General features: G+C 26.8%; 1 protein-coding gene across 1 annotated transcript in view; it reads left to right on the top strand.

The window, feature by feature from the left end:
- SLO2 (slowpoke 2) overlaps positions 1–20837 on the top strand; it is a 198300-nt gene that overhangs the window by 148402 nt on the left and 29061 nt on the right. The window contains exons 4-6 of the mRNA XM_089218918.1: positions 6649–6728; positions 8458–8557; positions 8742–8940. Of these exons, the coding sequence (XP_089075044.1) occupies positions 6649–6728; positions 8458–8557; positions 8742–8940 (379 nt within the window). The remainder of the gene's footprint in view (positions 1–6648; positions 6729–8457; positions 8558–8741; positions 8941–20837) is intronic.

A 20837-nucleotide genomic window follows, 5' to 3' on the forward strand; every position in this document is an offset into this window, starting at 1 on the left:
CTGTATTTGAATACTACTTTTAAAAAGTATCTTTTAAAAGACCAATTATAATGAAATCAAATTTCTTTATATCCAAAAAAATAACTGTTATTTAGAGTTATTTTTGAAGTAGCGAGGTTTAGAAAAACTGACTGATTACACAAAAAACACATGCTTTATGCAAGTAAGTTTTATTTGATTTATGAAATCTTTTAAAATCAAATTATTTTTAAAGGATTGTCTTTGAAAATTAATATTAAATAATTAGAAAATATAGTATAAAATATTTATCTGCATTCAAATAAAAATATTTAACTTTCAAGTTCCGTTAAATGATATTACTAAAAATATTTAACTTAATACATAAACAAAGGTCACAAAAAATGATTGAGAGATGAATTTAAAAATTAAATAATTAAAGATAAAAATACAATGGAATAATATGAACGAATTTATGTGGGACAACAGAAGAATAGTTTGCAAATTGGTGTAGCGCGTTTGCTGTAATCATTCACGCAACGTGATTGAGTGTACGCATCGCCCGCCAATAATCCCAGGATAGGTGATCTCACCCTCGTTCTTAGTGGCCAAACCTAGTGCAACACATACACATGTTCCAAACCAGCTGTACTATCCCTCAGAGTTAAAAAAGACCTATTAAAAATAACCACCTAATAGCTTATGTTTCCACAAGTCAATTATTAAAAATAATGAAGAATAATCTACCGGTTTATTTTGATGCATTTTACTACAATAATAATATTTATTTATTCTAATTTTACAGATGAAAAAAATATGCTGCTAATATATTTTTATATAAAAATAAAGAAAAATTGTTGATATTCAACGGTTAAATTGAATAAAATGTAATTTACGCATAATGCTATTTAACATTTCTTAGAACTAATTAATTTAATTATATGATTCTATAATATCAAAGGGTAATATAAATTAAAGTAAATTAGTATCTACTTATAGCAGTATAGCGTAATGTGCCAAATTAAATATTTGATACAGACTAGTTTAATATTCAATGAAATATATTCAAATCAAAAGTTAAAATTATTTAATCAAATTATTAAAACTTGGAATTGAATATGTTAATTCAAATATTTATATGAAACTTAAATTTCAAAAATGAAAGAAAATAAAGTACGAATACTATAAACACAGAAATAGAAAAACAATTTTCCGAGAAACATGTTTACCGTTTATATTATATTATCATAATTCTAAAATTTTAAGGGGATGCCCGCGTTCTTCTCTTAGTTTAAAAAGTTCAACAGCAAATTTTCGTTCAGCAAAACTTAGGATATAACTATTCATTTTCAAGCGAGTTAAAGCCATTTTTAAATTGTACCTATAATATTTAATATACCTACAACCTACTCATAAGATACTTAACAATTTAAATATCGTAAACAACTAATTATCATAGTATAAAGCTAATGATGTAAATTGTAAGTTGTTTGAGTAGTTTCATGATAAATAAATAAAATTTATTTATCTAATATAACATAAAATTATTTCTAATGTATGCATATTTACAATGATGTGGAAATCCCAAGACATAGATGGAAGCATACGGTTGTGGAGTCCTCTAAATTATAGTTTGGTAAAATGTTTTTTTCTTATTATATACAATTATCAATACAATATTTAGTTTAGTCACATTTTGATGTGTTTCAAATTTTTTTTTTTTTTTATTGTATTAACAAAATATTATTGATTGAAAATCTATAAATTTAAAATACTTAATACAATTGCTATCATAAATAAATACATGTCTATCTTACAAACTTTCTTGATACACTAATTCTAATTGTCTGAATCGTGAATATATATATAATGCAAGTTGAATTTAAAAAGCGTATGATATAAAAGTTTGATTTACATAGAAAGTATCTCTAAATGTTAAAGCTATAATATTGGATAGCATTGTTTTTTAAATGTAGTTCAGTATAATTAGGGCTGGATTTATGCGCAAGCTATATAGACTGCAGCCTATAAGTCCACACCACAACAGGGCCCTCACCACACATCACGCAACTAAAAAAAGTAGTTTACAAGTAGGTTACCATTATGGGATGGTATTAAATTCGAATTCAATGATGTAATATCATTGTATACAAAAAACGGAGGTAGAGAGCCGAGACGGTTTTTCAGTCTAGGATATTTTAATATTTTATACTATATCAATTGTATTGCTACTATTTAATAAAAAAAATGTAGATACCTATAAAATAAATTCCAAATTAATCAAATCAGATTCATTATATACCCGACTCACTCAGTCATTTATAGTATATAAATGTATTATAAAGTATTAACATAAGTCATTAACTATTAAAATTAGAATATAAAGAAATAAAGAATGCTCTAAAAATTTGAAATGCCCACCAACAATATTTTTAAATTACAACAATATAACCAAAATTGTTATATGTTATTCCAACCAAATTTGATCTTAAAATTATTATTAAAAAAAAAAACTGTGTTTGTATAGTTCTTACATTTTATTGCCACAGAATTAACTACTTAGTACTTAACCTTAAATTTTCAATCCTTAACTATAAAAGTTATACTTTTATACATTTTTAACAACTAAAGAACTTGTAAATTTTAAATGAAATAAATTTTGTCGAAATATGAACTTTGAACGCTTATGAAAAAAAAAATGCTCATGTATTTTTAATATTTCTCAACTTATATATAAACTTATGGGATCCTTGTATTAAATTTTCAAGTTTTTTGACCCATTAATAAAATTTTATTGACATTTATAGAATAATATACTAAAAAAACGTAAAAGTTTGTTTTTCTAATACCGAGGTAGCTTTAAGAATGTACCTGTCACTTATAGTCACAAACAGCAGTGGAGAAAGATCTTTTTCAAAATTAAAGTTGATTAAAAAGCGGCTCCGAACATTCGTGACAGAAAATAGGCTTAACATGTTAACTCTACTTAGCATTGATAGTGACATTTTAAGACAAATAAATTATGAAAATGTTATAAGTAATTTCATCAATACAAAGTTAAGACGTTAACTGATCAGAAGTTAGACTATTAAACCTAATTATTATTATTTATAAAGCTATATTATATATTATGAAGTTAATTTAATTACTACCGTTGCGATATTAATAAATATTGTTCAATTCCTTTTTAACTACTATGTGGTAATTGAATCTACACTTTAATACTATATTTTGCCATTATATTTTTTGTACCTACTAAAAGTTAATAATAAAAAAAAAATACTATATTTTTAATATTATTGTTTCAAGCTGAAAACTAGAAGTTAAATATCTGCACTACGCTCGTTTTTGAGAAGAAAATTATTTGAAAATGTTTTAGAGGTGGCTCAGTCTCTCGTCTATTTGTGCATATGCCCTTCCTATTTCCTAAAAAACCCTCTGGTAAGGCCCACACCACAATTGAGCATAGGAGCCTACAAATCCTAAATTCAGCCCTGTCAAGTAATACATTACCTTACCCGTAGACATAATTTCTTTGACTTTTTTACATTTTCTAAAAAAAAAAAAACTAAGAAATTTGAAAAACTCTCAACTTTTAAATAATTTAATTTTAATAATCTTTAAAGGTACTCCAAATAATTTTTAAATATTAATAAAAATACAAAAATAACTTTTAAACCAAAGTGTCCCCTAAACCGTTTGAAATATAAAAAAAATTAATATAAACGTATATAAAATAATGGTTGCGTTGTGATATATTTGTTTAAATATTTAGTGAACTCATAGTACTTACAGTAAATTTAAGCTGTGCTGTTTTAAAACATTTAAAACAGAATGACACCCTTTCTTCTTAACTTTCGTACAGCACTAACATTTACCGAAGTGGGTAACTTAATAACTTAATAATATGTTTCTTTTTTTCTTTTTATATTTATTCTATACATAATATTATAAGTATTGATCGTAAATACTAGTATATAATATTTATAATCCAACAGTCCAACCTTTTTTTATTGCTAGTCATCAATGATACGCTTTGAAATCATAGCCAAAAACTCTTTTAATATAGATAGAGAGGTAATGAAATTGAAGATAATATGTAAGCGTATAATTGTCAGTTACTATAATATATTAAATATAATAAAACTAATATATTTTCAAAAACAAAAATTATTTGTAGATGTTAAAGTTCTCTGATCAATGGTATGCCATAATATACACACACATATATTATATATATATATATATATATATATGTATGTACATAGCTTTTACAATGTATATGCTACGTATTTGGGTACGTTGCACTAAAATGAAAAAAACATAAAATGTTTTGTTTGAAAACTGTTTATATGAGATTTTTATATGTTGACAATGTTTATTAAGTTTTAAGTTTAAACGAATAAGAAATATATGTTTTGTAAATCGAAAAAGCAATAAAAAAAATATAATTTACACAATGCACGCGAAACCATAGTTATTCAACTAATACCTAATACCTACTAACCTTAATACTTAATTATTATAACTTGTAGATTTGAACATTGATATAACCGTTTTGGAAGATATACGGAAAATAATACTCATTTAAAATCAAGTGTAGTTAAAAGGTTTTATCTGAGTACATCATATAATATTTTAAAAACCTACGGTTCAAATGTTTTTGCTATTTCTTATTGTATACAAATAGTACAAAAGTAATCACTTTAATGTCCATTGAATAATATTGTTTCTCAATATATGTATAATACACTTGATATCACATGTCCTTATGTCATTATTGTAGCTAATCGCACGTATTATCACTATATGGTTATTAATATTCACAAAAGCTAGTCAAATATAAAAAAAATCTACCTGGTATCTATGTCCATCTCGGATCTTTGTATTGTTGATAAAATGTATTTCTATACCAGCATAAGTTATACAAGCACAAGTCAGTGGTTAGGGTATATTTTTTCCATATCGCAAAACGTTATTTTAGTTATACAATTTTTTTTTCTTTATCGTAAAGTACAAAATTAGGTAATTTGAAAATAAATGTTTGATTCTCTAAAGAACACTATTTATAGATGTCAGAAAGTGTTTGAAAATATTATTTTTACATATTTTTAATTTACTATAAAATACAATTTTACTATTTTCATCGTTATTATTTGTAAGTTTTTTTATACTTTGTTAACGTTCGGTTAAATTTTTAGCTGCATATTTCAGAACAAAATGTATTTCATTAAATTTTAAAACATTATTTAAGTAAACAAAATAATTTTCTACTGAAATTTAAAAAAAAAGAAACTTAACTTAAAGCCAGTACATTTGTTTGAGTGTTAATCAATTTTTCTGACTAATTTTTTTTAACCGTTTAATAAATTTTCAGAAACAACATAAACCATACAAATTTTATAAATTTTAAATTATATACCATAATATTATACGCCAATTTGGTAAATTTATAGTTTAAAAAAAATAAGTATAGAGTATAGATATATCCAAGTATTTGGATAAAATCCCTATAAACGTAAAAAGTGGATTTCATAATTTTAATAATTTAAACAGTATACCAAAAATACATTTACATGTGGTTTAAGTCGCGCCTTTACAAATTCGTCTTTTTCTGAAACTATATTACAATTTTCAGTATTCTCATATCAACTTTATTAATTACATTTAACTTATTTTATTAAATCAAAATAAATCTCTAAGACAATTTAATTAAAAAATACCTACTAGCTACTAGAAACAGTTATTATCAGCTAGAATAAATTGTATTCGTAAATTAAGTCTACTAGCACAACAAAAATAAATAAAAGTAAATTTTCTACTATTATCTTCTCTTTGAAAAGAATGCCTATAAAATTTGATTATTCTTTGAACAATGATAAACTGATCAAGAATTAACTACATTACCTAATCTATGAGAAAAATTTGATATCAAGCTTTAATCTGAAGATTATAAAAATTATATTAGAAATTAATCTTTTGCAAAATTAGGATACTTGTTGATAATTTAAAAGCAAATCTGCATTCAATAACTTCATATACATTTTTAGTCCTTCCTAATTTTTACTATGCACAATTTATTTGATAACACAGTAACAATATATCCACAAAATCCTAAATTACTTCATAAGATTTTTATATTTCCAATGTCATATTTAAAGAGCATCTTCTTATTCTCCCTATGACGTAACAATAAATTATTTCTTTAATTTGCAAACGTTAGGATAACGGTTTGTACAGCTCAAGTTAATATTATTGTATAAAATAAGATATATAATATGATTGAACTCTGAACTACTGCAAAATATGAACTTAAAAATAAATCCAATAAAGAGTCGAATTTCGAATCTTTTGTGCTTATATTATTATCTAAGTCTGTTTTTATTATTACTATTACTGTACCTATCAACTTATTATTACCATATTGCATTATACTATATTAATTGTAAATTAAATTTATTTTCATTAAATAAAGAATTAACATTATTATTAAAAAGCATTTGTGTTTAATTTTGTTCTCTGGTAGTATAGTAGGATATTATAATTATATGTATAGTAGTTTAGATTTTATAAAGTCGTTTAAAAATACAACAAATATAATATGAACATGATTTTCTTATAAACCAAGTATTTACTGCATAATAGTACACTAATAAAAATATATTTATAATAACTGTATGTGTTTTATAGGGTACGAGTGGAATATTACGTTAACGAAAATACATTCAAAGAACGTTTACAAATATATTTCATTAAAAACCAACGCTCAAGTAAGTACCTACTCATGAAAAAAAATATTTGAAAACGAATATCAATTATTAATATGGTATACTTCGTTATATAATTTATGTATAACTATTTCTGAAATTCTAAAACAAAAGTTGTGGTAAAAAAAAAACTGTAGACAGTTTCAAAAGAAAGTATTTAAAGAATAGCTATTTTATACAATAACAATATATTTTTATTCACTTCAGTTTCTGCAAAAAACAAATTTCCCATTCTATAATTCTTTTTTTATAAAGAATCAATAAATACTTTTTATAAAATTTTCTTAAAACCAATTGTGTACCATATTTCAATTTATTATAAAATATAATACCTATATTAGTTATCAAATTGTATTCTACATAATAATATAGTTTAAGTAATAAATAACAAAAACGTTAAAAATGTGGTGAATTTAGAATAAAATAATGATAATATTACATATTAGTCTGCAACTTTTAATTTATATACATATGTTTAATATATATTAAGTACTGTATGATGCATTTAATATACAACTTCGTCCTTCTAACAACTAATCAAATTCATTTCAAAAAGAACTGACTATTGTATACATATTTCTTTCAAAAAAAAAAAAAAATAGTAAATAAATATAAGAAAAGAGTAATAATTTTAAAACTATATATTATAGACTTATAGTCCATATTTTTTTGCACTCATATTCGTAGTCATATAGTAAACTTTTTATTTTCCACGTTCAACTTTAGGTTAATAGTCTGAAGCAGAACACTTATTTATACATTTCATATTGATACATAAATAACGAATGTGGAAAAATTTGTTTTTTATGTATAAGTGTTTTAGCCTGTATTGTATAAGCTTATAAAAGATGTTTAAAGGGGCAAAGGATACACTCAAAATGTGCTGTGCGATACTTCATGGGCCTTCATGCACCTGAACTAAAAAAGCTTATTAAAGCAAAAAAAAAATATACCTATATGATTTATTTTAAACAATATTATGATACCTATTTATACTTGTGCAAAACATTATTTTAGATATAAAAATATAAAATACAGATTCCATTTAAAAATCAAAAGTTTATTTTTAGTGGCTTCAACAACAAAAATTAGGGGAAATAATATGTAAAATATAAGGATTACACGTATCACGAAATAAAATGTTCGAAATAATAATTAGATATCCCCTGTTAGAAAAATTAACATGTATACACAACTTACTAAGGTATATACATTATTATGTCATAGACTATAGTTATTTATTTTTTTTTTTTTTTTTTTTAAAACACTTATGGACTTTATATTATCATTATTTTTATAGACTTATTATATATGTGTATTTGAAAGTATTCCCATACATAATACGTTAACATTTTGAACAAATTTGATTTTGATTTTCGTCTGATGTTATCCTAGATTTAATGAATCATTAAAAACAGCTATTTAAGTCTTAACTCTCAAGGCAATTTACAATCTACCAATTGTACTTATTCCTATGTTTTCTTCTCTAAATATGGTTTATTCATTATCATATGCGCTTCGCACATAGAAGTTATTGTCTGTGATCTTTGTCATTTTTTTCAATATTTTAATTTATACATTATATCAATTTAACGTGTATACGTCTCAAATATATCTTAAGGTGTTATACTTTTTGGATTCTAATTAATTTTTTAATTAATTTAAATTTAAATTCCCTTCTAAAATATAAATATTTTCTGGAATTGATATTCCACTATGATTTTTGTTATAGGTCTTCGTATTCGTATCGCAAATTTATTTTTCAAACTACTAACATGTGTTTTATATATCGTCCGCGTCGTACTCGATCAAGATCCCACGTCCGCAACTTGGTAAGCTAGAAATTATTGTATTAATATTGAAAGATATATATTATTGTTGTGATCATTTGATTAAAGTATACAATTTACGTAATCAAATTGTATCATTTTTGTCAATTCTTATCATTCTTAAAAAATGTGCCTTGTGTATTACATATATACTTACTCTTAAACTATTCGTTTACATTATGCGCAGTTATGGATGCAAAATGGGAAACAAAACCGAATTTCTATGGAGCCGAAATTTGACGGACGAGGCGTTCCAGGCGAGACCCATTATCAATTGGGATGCGATCCAATGGGTAAAACGACCGTTGGAGCTGTGGGTGATACAATGCGGACTGGCGGTTTTCGCCTTATGCGAATCACTACTTCTCACGTACATCGGTTACAAGGTACTATTATTTGTATTCAATATATGTATTTAAGGGGATTCGAAACGGACCTGTTTTAAGGAGTTAAATATAAGCAATTTATTTATTTAGTGCGTTCGAGGCATGATTACGTGTGTGTAGTAACTGATTATTAGTGTGAGTGACTCCCGCACCACCACTAACTATAAATAAACACTCACGTACGCGCATGCACATGTCACCGTGTACAACGTGGCGTGCTTGAGCAAAATTAAGTCGACCGTTTTTTGACTAAAAATCCAATCTTTTGTCCATCAGTTTTTTTTTTTCATTTATTTATTTATTATTTATTATTTATTCATTTATTTATTTATCTATTCATTTATTCATCATATGGACCTAATAATGCGATTAAACTTTTTAAAACTGAATTGAATTGGTTATTATGTCTTCTTGAGTTCGGCCCAGTCACTTTTCAAATGTACAATTTTAATTCAGTGTAATCAAAATTTACATTTTTTTTTTAAATTTCAAAATTTTTAAATCCATATTTAAAAGATTAGGGCTTGTTTTTAAATAAAATAATACTTCTGACATTTCAACTAAATACCTTTAATGTTTCAGAAGACATTATCAAAATATAAATTTTAAAAAAGTATTTGACCCTTTGATAGGTGCACGTAGTAAGAATTATTACTTTTTTTATTGATCAGTTAGTTTTGAGAGGAATACAAGTATATTTTGAAAATTCACGAAATTTTAAAACTAAAACTAGTAAATTGAACGTTAGTTTGAACATCAGTCATAACTATAATAATGTAAGATGTATAATCAAAAAATTTAAAAACAATCAGTTGACATTTATTACTTTTTTTGGGAAACTTTTAGTCATTTAATTCAATTGTTTGGGTGGAATTTATTATTTTCAAGAATAACAATGAACACCAAAATTGATAAAAAAAAATATTTTGTAAACTAGTACTTATTTTTGACCTAATCTTGAATATTTGTTGTCAGTTTACCCTGATTTTAACTTAGAATTTTCAATTGACGAATGTCAAGATTTATTATTACTTTAAAATTTAGTTACACTATAAAAAACGTTTCCTCATCAACTATAGTGAAAGAGTCAAGTCACCAACAATATTAGACAAACGTATAGGTTTCTATTTCCTTGGTTTTCTTTTTTTTCTTATGATAATGCATAAATAACGGTATGTGAGGTAAGGGCTTGGAACCTTTATGATTTTATCGTTTTTTATTCCAATTCGGTTATTCGAAAAAAATGTCGAAACAAGTTTCGGGCTCCGGTTCTTAAAATTACAAAATTAATGTTTCGGTTCCGATATCGATAAATACCAGTATTTAAAGATATATTTTTTTCAAAAAGTAAAAAAAATTAAGTATATCATATTATTAAGTTCATCTTACTTATTATTATCTAATATAATAAGATTACGTTATTGCTTTCTTAATGGGTTAAAGGTCTTAAGTGAGTTTGCAATTCTTTTTAAAAAAAACAGCCAAAACAAAAAATAATATTAACTCGTATTGTAAGAAGTCGGGATACCAGTGCATCGTATAATTGTATACTATCATATTCTCAATTGTATGATTTTATTTAAATTATAATAGCCTAGATTTTTATATGATGTTCATGTGGCTAAGTCATTAACTTTGTAGTTGTTTATATCTTATACTTGTTTTTGCTTACTAAATATCTTAGAAATAACTGATTAATGTGATTCTATCTCGATTTATTATCTTAAATAAATTGTTGGTTCTTATAAATTAACCGTCAATAAAAATGTGTAGTTTCATGATGATGTTTAGACTTACAACTAGGTACTGCAATTTTATATCAAAAATTGTATACATTTTTTTTTCTATAAAAATCATGTTTTGTGTAAATAGGTACTTAATATGATCCTTAATTGATGTCATTAATATATATTAAATTATGAGAAACTTTGCAGAATTTATATTTAATATTATGTATATGAATCATTTACACATAAATAAATAGCTATAATTATTAATATTATTATTAGTCCATGTTACAAACTGATAACAATTTATATTATGGACGCGTATTTTGATCGTTTTAATAGACATCATTCATCAACATCACCAGACATCGTCATCCAAAACTATTTATGAATTAATAAGTATAAGAAAATAATTATAACGACAGATTTTACAAACCTATGGTCGAATAATAAATAGCAATATTCATTACTTATATTTTTCATTTTGGTATCTGATCATATTTTATCGTTTTCTAAAACTGTTGGATTAAACTAGTTATACATTTTAGAATTATAAATACACGTAGGTATACATTTATAACTACATAAACCAAATTTTATGAAATAACTATTATTATTTAATAGTTATTACCTACCTATATATATATTGATAACAGTTGAATAAAATTAGAACCGAAAAAACCTAAAAGTTTTGTTTCATAAAATAACGGTTCCAGTTCCGGTTTAGATTCTTAAGAAAATCGATAAAGTGTTTCAGTAAGGTTCCGGTTACAATATTTTCAAAAAGTTCCGGTTAAAATACATGTGTTTTTAATTTCGGTTTCAAGGTCTGTAATGAGGTAAACGGGAATGTTAGTTAAGATAGTAATATTATATGTTTCTGTATGATTTTTTAGATGGCTTTTTTGATTACTTTAAATTACTTTTGACAATTGGTATACGTTAACACAAATAAATACATTTGTTTGATGTTTCTTACAACAATATAACACCTTTACTTCCACATATTTTTCTTAAGAACTCTGTTAGGGAGAATCAACGTTATGAATAAGGCTAAATTGATTTTTATTTTATGTGATGTGAATTATATTTAGGCGCATAATGTATATTTATCATAAAACAATATTACTGTCGCTTGATTATTATTCTTTTAATATAATATAATATTTTATTTTTAATATTATATTGCGATGATATACCGAATCACAATTAAAAAATCACAAATACGCAGAAAATATAACATTATATGACATAATGACGTTTATTCTTCTACGAAATAAAACGTGAAAAAAACGAGAAGACAATTTTTATTATTAGTTTATCACAAAAAAACTCAATAGTAAATAAAAATTAACTATAGGCAGCTAAACTTAACTTCGTATAGACTTAAAAATGTTCTAAAATAATTTAATGGATTATTTTAAAAAGTGCTATTGGACAAATTTAGTAAACAGGCATGCATAAGAAGTCACCATCCTCAGTGCCCTAATAATATATAATACCATACAGTCCAAAGGTAGGTACTTTACCGGTGTTCTATTAATTATAATACATAATTTTATACAAATAAACTTTTAATTCTGTACCTATGTAACCTCAATATATATATATATGTTTTTATCACATATTATAATATATTATATTTAATTGAGTTATTTTAAAATATAACATGATATTTACTTATGCTAAGTATATAATATACGTTTTTTTTAAATATTTTGGTACCTAACGTTAAAAATGCCAAAAAGTGATAGTAATATACAACAATAATTTCAAATAATACTCAATGGTCTAGACAAATTTCGAAGAACTATTTTTGCTCGATTGTATAATGCTTAATTGTATCGTATAGATTTCATATTATGTAAATATTAATTTATTAAATTTATTTTAAAATAAAATGTATAATATTATTAATATTGCAATATTAATTAAATAAATATAAGTAATAATTTAAGTAGAATAAAATGGAATTAACTTTATATAAGCTTAGTTAACCATTTATTTTGACAGTAAGCTGATTTTTAATTTAAGTTTATTTACTTAGCAATTAACTATAATTTGATTCTGGGACACTAGTACGAATATATTGAAAGATCAAAGTTTATGTTTAAAAAAAAAACTATTTGACGTACTGCTTCATACATTTTTAAATAGTTTTGAGACCATATTTTGTTTATAAATTTATAAAAAAAATTTACATAATATATTTCAATCATTTTACTGAGTGATATAGCTTTTAATTTTACGGCCCTGGACCGCAGCATGAAGAGAATCATACATATTTTAAACACAGCATTATAATATAGGTATATATCATGATATAATACATTATCATCGTGAGATGAAGGGTTAGCTCAAGCCTTAGTGCAATAATGACAGCCATATATTGAATATGTCACTGTGACAATACCGTTGAAAAGTAGGCTATATAACATAAGCGTCAAAGGTATAATAATAATAAAAAAATCGTATCATTTGCATTAAATTTAATAGGATATAAGCGAATACCTATATACAAGAACACAGAGTGCCAGAGATTAAAAAGAAAATATAATTTATTCCAATATTAAAATTGTATATACTTAAAAATATTCAAAATCTTCAATAATCCAAAATATAATATAATCATAAAAATGTATAATTGTATTCGTAACAACCAATACTCGGTAAAATTAATTTTCTCTATGGTATCGATTACGTAAATGCGTATTACTTAAAATTTTGTTTATATAACGTAATATTAAAACACACAAACTCTGATGCTCTATTGTGATCGGATAATACATTTGTAGATTAAGATTATACGTTTGGTGTTTTTAAACGATATAATTCTAAATTAGGGGGACGAGGTGACCGAGCGGTCTAACGCGTCGGCTGTGGCTCAGCCGGACCTGGTTCGATCCTCGACCATCGGGCGACATTTTTCTCCGGGCAAGTCACGGTGTCCAGAGAACAAGTGCCGCCATCCCCCACTCTGGGGCATGGCAGAAACTTACGGGTGCCCCAATAAAAATTCTGCCAAAACTCGCCCACGTGTAACACACCTTACCGTTCCATAAACCTACAGTACCACCCACTACCACCCCCTTCCCAATGGCCTAAGTTGCCGCGGGATAATTGATAAAAAAAAAAATTCTAAATTAACTGGTTTTAATGAAGCACACCGCGAGTACCAATTTGAGATTTTAGTGCTATTTTGCATCATACCACGCCTTTGTCACTAAAATTGTAAACTACAACGAAAAATAGGTTTAGTAGTAGGTACTTGTGATAAAAATTATTTATTAAAGCTTGATGTTTTAAGTTTATTACATAATTTAAGAATATAAAATAATTAAAATATTATCGTAAAATTGTAGAAACGTAAATTATTTACTATAAATGCTTCCGTGTAACTCTGCCAATCGATAAGTGTAATCTAATGTTTATGTACCTACTCGGTTGGTTGTTGAAATACCCCTTTACTAAAATAAATGCACACGTTTTAATAATAAATACATTAAATATCTGAATTGTGTCTACGAATATTCTTCAAGTTACACAAATATAATATCTATTTTTTTTTCTCTTTATTATGAATATATTTAAAGCACACAGTAACATATTTTAATTTTGTGGTCTGTTTTTCCTTTATTATATAACTCACAATTATAAGTGTGTTGTGTGGTTATAATATACAAATTTGAAAGTTGTGTTTATTGAGGTTTAATAAATATTAAAAATCTTCTTATGATTAAGTTTTTTTTAAAACACAACACACTAAAAATTATGGGTGGCTACTAGTTGCGTCCCGCGGTAAAAATTTCTTCCGAATTGCGGCCCGAGTTTTTTTGGGATGCATACGAATTGCGGCCCGAGTTTTTTTGAGTTACCTATGAATTGCGTCCCGGAATTTAAAATTAAATTAATTATATGTATATAATTATATTTTATTATGTTATAATATGCATTGATTTTCATTCAAATATGCAAAAATATGCTAACAAAAATGCATGTTAATTAAATTTATTAAATTTAAAAATGACAAATATATATAATTCATTAAATGAGTAATATGGACAAAAAAATGTATTAAATATATGTATATCTATTTGAAATAATTGATGTATACCTAATGTAGACATTAAGCTATGTATTTTGTATAAAGTAGGATGTCGCATTTTGAACATTCACTCATCTAAATAAAAAGTCATGAACAATAATAAATTAAAATAAATTAAGTATATTTTTTAATATTTCAAAGTTACCTGAAGAGTTACAGTTGACTACTAAATACTTAAATTTTCAGTAAATATACTCTAAAATCGAGAAAAACTTCGTTCTACATCCGTTGAAGATATCAGGGCGTACATATAAAGTATACCAAGTCACTGCATGATAGGTCTTTCGGTTAAGATTAAATTATCTAGAATTGAAAAAACCCGGGCCGCAACTCGTCTGTACCCAAAATAAACTCGGGCCGCAATTCAGATTAGACCTTTTTTCGTAAATATTTTCGGGACGCAACTAGTATGCAGCCAAAATTATAATGCATGGTTTCGAAACATGATAGGTAGTATATTATCCTCAATTGTTCGTCCTTGTTTTTGTGCGCTTAGAAATGAATAAATCTCGAATAACTTCCATGATATTCATCGAAATTACCATTTTAAATGTGATCTACTAGTAAGAATATTTACTCGTCGTGAAATCTAGAATTACACCCACGGGGATACACGAATATTCACTACTGTGGGTCTTTGCCATTCTATAATAAAAACAGTACACTATTATTTTGAAATGGTATCCATACAATGCCCAAAGATATTAATGTGACAAAATTCATAAAAAGAATTCGTAAAATTATTTTAGTCTATCAATCAAAAGTATGAAATTTTATATGATTATTAAATGTTATCTATTAGAGGTATTTGAATGTTGATGAAAATAAATAAAACTTAAATAATCGGGGTGATCCTATGTGTGATCTACCAATAGATTTGATCTACAGACTAAATTTTTATGAACGCTTTTTAAATTAGTTATGTACTTTAAATAATAATGTACTTACGGCAAAATTATTTTTTAAACCTGATAAAAAATCATCAAATATTTGGGTCTTATCGGTTGGCATGCCCGAAGACCACCTTTCTTCTTTAAGTTGACGGTTTAATAGTGGAAAATGGAAATGCACCTTCAAATTTTATATTATATTTGGTCTTGATTAATCTCCACAATAACTCTATTGTTTAAGTATAATCTCAAGTATTTCGATCCAAAAAACTGTCAGTATGATTTAAAGTTTTATATATAAATTCATGGTCCTTCAGAAAACTATATGCTCGCCACTGATCGCTATGAATCGTTGTACCATTTCATACTCTTTTTCTATTTTGGTGAAAACGTTTGTCGACTTTTCTTTTCCATAATGAAAACTCGACGTTCAGTTTTGTTGTCATTATTACAATACTGACCAAATATTCACAGTTTCAGTATTCTATTTCTGTAATTCCATCACTTATCTTCTACCAAAGTTTCATTTTCGTCGCTATCTGCACGTGGTTTTGGGCAGTGGCATATTCTGGGGGAGGGGTACAGGGGCTATGGCCCCCCTCGCAGGCAGTATTTACTAGATTTTGTTTTAAAGATTTAAATTTATTCGTATACATGAATGTATACTACAATAATATGCTTATACCAATGAATGTTCTTTGGTTATACCAGTATTCAGTAATCACTATTACCTTTAGAATCTATTCTTAAAGATGTTGATAGTCATTTCAAAAATATATTTAGTGAAGTACTTAAGATTACTTCTAAAATAGACGTCGATATTAAAATACCTCGAGTTTGTGGCAAACAAAATAAAAGAGCTAATGTGAACGTTACAAATCTGGAAGATTATTACGAAATAACTATATTCATTCCATTTTTTGACCAATTAATATGTGAATTAAGGAAATAAAGACACGATTTGATCAAAAGATTAAGAGAAATTATTCCACTTGAAAGTTTAATCTGATCACATTTCAATAAATATGATTCTAAAACTATTTTAGAGACTGCAAAAATGTATGAAAATAATCTTCCGTTAAATGCAATTATTACATTAAAGGCTAAATAAATTATGTATCATACGACAAAATCAATGGAAAAACGATGGACAAAATATCACAATGAATAAACGTCAAGAGCTAACGCTTTACCTTATTGACTATTGTACAGATATTTTGCCTAATATCAAATTGCTTTTACAAATATTCACGATTCTTCCTGTTACAACATGTAACGGAGCCTAGTATATTACCAACATATAAAACGGTCCTTTTCAGGACCACCAATCACAAAACCGAATTTACAAAATACAATGCCACAAAGATTGAGGGGCGAATTTGAAACCCTTCTAGGCGTTGTACATTCCCAACAAATATGGCTATAGAAAGAGGAGATCGTGACGAAATAAAATATACCATCATAATAATTAAAACTCCAAAATTGACCAAATAGCGAGGCAAACCGTACCGACGGCAAACACAGTTACGCACGGCGGCACACCGGTGGTTTACGAGTCGGTACGGGAAATAGTATATATACCGATCACAGTAGCAGAGCAACATTCATTCTTCCGCCAACAATACTATCGTCAACACCTTACCAACGGCAGCGAAGACACTCGTCCAAAACGAGGCGGCAATCGACGATCATACCGACGGCAGCGAAGACACTCGACAAAACGAAGCGGCCACCGACGATTCTACTTACGGCAGCGAAGTTACTCGTCAAAACGAGGTGACAACCGACGATTCTACGTGCGGCAGTCGACAGCGAAGGCACTCGCCCCAAGGCCACAATTATCCAGCGCAATTGCGGATTGGCCAACGCCAATAAGTTTTCTATGAACAAATTCCAGCGGCTTCATACGCGGGTTTGTTCATAGTCGGCTCACTTAAAAAGGCTCTTTTCAGAGCCATCAACAATTATAGTGCACCTACATAGGTTTCACTACCGGTTGATATTGAATCACGACTTATTAAAGTCCGTGTATAATTCAATATTACCCATTCAATATCATATACTTTTTATTTGTAAACAGATTTCCAATCTGTAAAAGTATATCGCGCCTCTACAGGCCTGATACCGCCCGCTGTGGTCCGCTTCTTTAAGCTAGCCCTGCGGCCCGGATATATCATATTACTTATTTACTATTTTATTTATTGTAAATTTCAATAAACATTTCTTAATTGTACAAAACTATGTATTATGAAATTATTTCCGTACATGGTACGTCAAAAGTTTGACGCACCGTGTCAAACAGCTACGCCAGAACGTACTTTTTCTACCTTAAAACGACTGAAAATAGACTAAATGTATTAGCTTTAGTAAACATAAATAAAAAAAGAGGTCATTTCAGAAACTGAAATCATTGAGGATTTTGCAAAAAAAGCACCAAGAAAATTGTAACTCGTAGATTGGTCAAAATAATTTTTTACTATTGTAACGTCTGTATAAATGTCCCATTGTTGTAGCAGAATTAATTTCAAATCAATACAAATATACAATATATAATATAATATTAATTCAAAACATATAATTAATCGTTTAAAAATATTATACAAAAAATTCACCAAAAAACGAAAAGACACAAATAAATGCTAAATAGTAACTTAATATCTAAATGGTATTTTTGAAAGTTCTAAATAAAAAAAAAAAATGGTATTTTAAAAACATAATGCAGTCAGATAACAACAATTAATAAATCCGGCAACGACGGATAATATTCAGCTAGTTAATTCATATAATAATTTTAAAAATGAAGTATAAAGTCCAATTTTTTATATAATTTGCATTTTATAGAATAATTTATGAATTTTGGTAAATGAGAATTCTAATACATCGTATTTTATAAAAAAAGACACATATATACTCCTAATCACACTTATTCATTAATTATATAATTATTTACAATTACAATTACTCTTATAGCTTAAATTTATAAATATTTTTTTTATACATCAAATTAAATTTCATTCATACAAAATGGAACCTAGTTAATTTAATATAAATTATATTTAAATATCTTGAGATTCACTATTGAATCACATAAAACACTATGTAAACGATTGAATATCTCCAAAACGGATGTTTATATTTTAAACTCAAATTTAATTTTGTCGAAAATTGTTTTCTAAATTAAGCGTCTTAATAAATCCACGGAAATCTTTTTAAATTACATCCACCCTGTAAAGCCCAAACACGCTGTCCTATTGGTCACCATCGACCAAGCCATAAACTGATTCAGTTATAAATCAGAGTACATTCAACATACACTCGATGAATATAAATTTTAAACACATCGATATTTATGGAGAATGTGGTATTTTTGTACAATTGTTACGACATTAATTTACTGATATAATAATTAAATTATGTCAAAAATTTTCATCGGATAATGATACTATTTAGCTTAAGTTTTTTGGCTCTCAATTCACTAAAAAATAAAAACTCTAAACTAGTCAAACACAACTATAATATGTTGTTTTTACAAATATAAATTATATCACTGAAAATATTAAATCATTATAATCATTATACATACAACATTCATAATTATGACTGATATGTGATAACGATGAAACAATGTATTTAAAAAACCTATAACAAAGGAGAATTGTCTGTTTAGACAATATTATCATAGCTGAGAAAGCTAATATAATAAATAGGAACCACCAAGTGTGTATATTATATGTTTTAGCGAGATAACTGTAGATTGTGGTCGTACGATTAAAACAAATCCCAGGAGTAAAGACATCGATAAAAGAGTATGTTGAGAAATAATATAGTGTTAAGGCGTAGTTAAGGTCCATAACTGTGAAACTTTAATTTTAATCTGTAAAATGTTTGTTTATAAAGTCAAATATCTAATTTTCTTTATAAGTAATGACTATTTATAAGCATCTAAACTTTACAAATTAATCGTATAAAATGTATGATTTCTATACGTGAATAGATTGCTTATAAGTGTATACAAACCTTTTATAAAAACTTTTGATAAAACTTAGCTTAAAAGAACCACTTTTGTTTATTCTAAATTGACTCCTCTCAGACACAAATTTAGTTCTTCATGAATTCGTAAAAATATATTATTTTGGTTATTTATTAGTTTGCGATTCATTTTTCCATGACATTTATATTTAAAAGAAAATTATTTTGACGTACAGATGATTTAATGACAACTGAGTTCGTATAATATTCATCAAGTTAATTTCTGATAATATTGACGAATCAAAACTAATGTAGGTAGGTACAAATACTAATAGTACCTAATATTAATCTGCACCATACGCCAGAACATTTTGTCAATCGATGTGAAAAATAAGTTATTATTTTATCAATGATGGCTATAATTTGAATATGTGGTGGCTATATTTGTGTCTTTTGAACCTGTGTTAGACTCTAAGACGACGATCACAGCTGGCACTAAATAGTCGTGTTTCGTTCTGTAAATTCTAACGTTTTCGGTTTCATGACGTTGTTCACAAACCTCGTCATTAAAGCCCAGTTAGATGGAACGAGAACAATATCGTAGTGCAGGACCAGGCTTAGTGTAATGCCATAGAGAATGGAGAAGAAAAAAAACACCGAAAGAAAAACGAGATTGCAGGTCACACGAAACAGCGCGTAATTTTCAAACGACGGCGATAACCTGCAAGTACCAACGATGAATCGAGCACCAACCCACAATATTATATTACAATAATAACATCAACCATGCGGAATCAAATTATTAGAAAATCGGTAAAAACAATTTTTTTCATCCGAACAGCCGCCGCCACGTCGTTTGTACTGTTCTGGTAGTAATTAATTTCTCATTGATCCACGCGTAAGGTTAATTTCCGGATAAATTTAATTCACGTCTATTACAGTAATGATAATAACACACTCGTCAAGTCCTCGTCTGCTCCAGTACCTACATATTATCCTACTGGCGTGTGAATGGTACCGCAAACAGCTAGCTTGGTTTCTTTGAAACGCGCAATTTTGATGACGACGGTACCGTAGATCAAGTATATCGCCGTTATCTGTACGAGTACGACCGTGCTATAATTTAATGTTCCCCGTGGAATGTATAATAAGAAGAATTAACTGAAATGCAACAAGTAGGGTTAGGGCAATTATGTAGGTACGCAC

This window comes from Diuraphis noxia, unplaced genomic scaffold (genome assembly GCF_037042655.1).
Source record: "Diuraphis noxia isolate RWA-SAM2 unplaced genomic scaffold, SU_Dnox_SAM2 contig0002, whole genome shotgun sequence".
Taxonomy (NCBI): Eukaryota; Metazoa; Arthropoda; class Insecta; order Hemiptera; family Aphididae; genus Diuraphis; species Diuraphis noxia.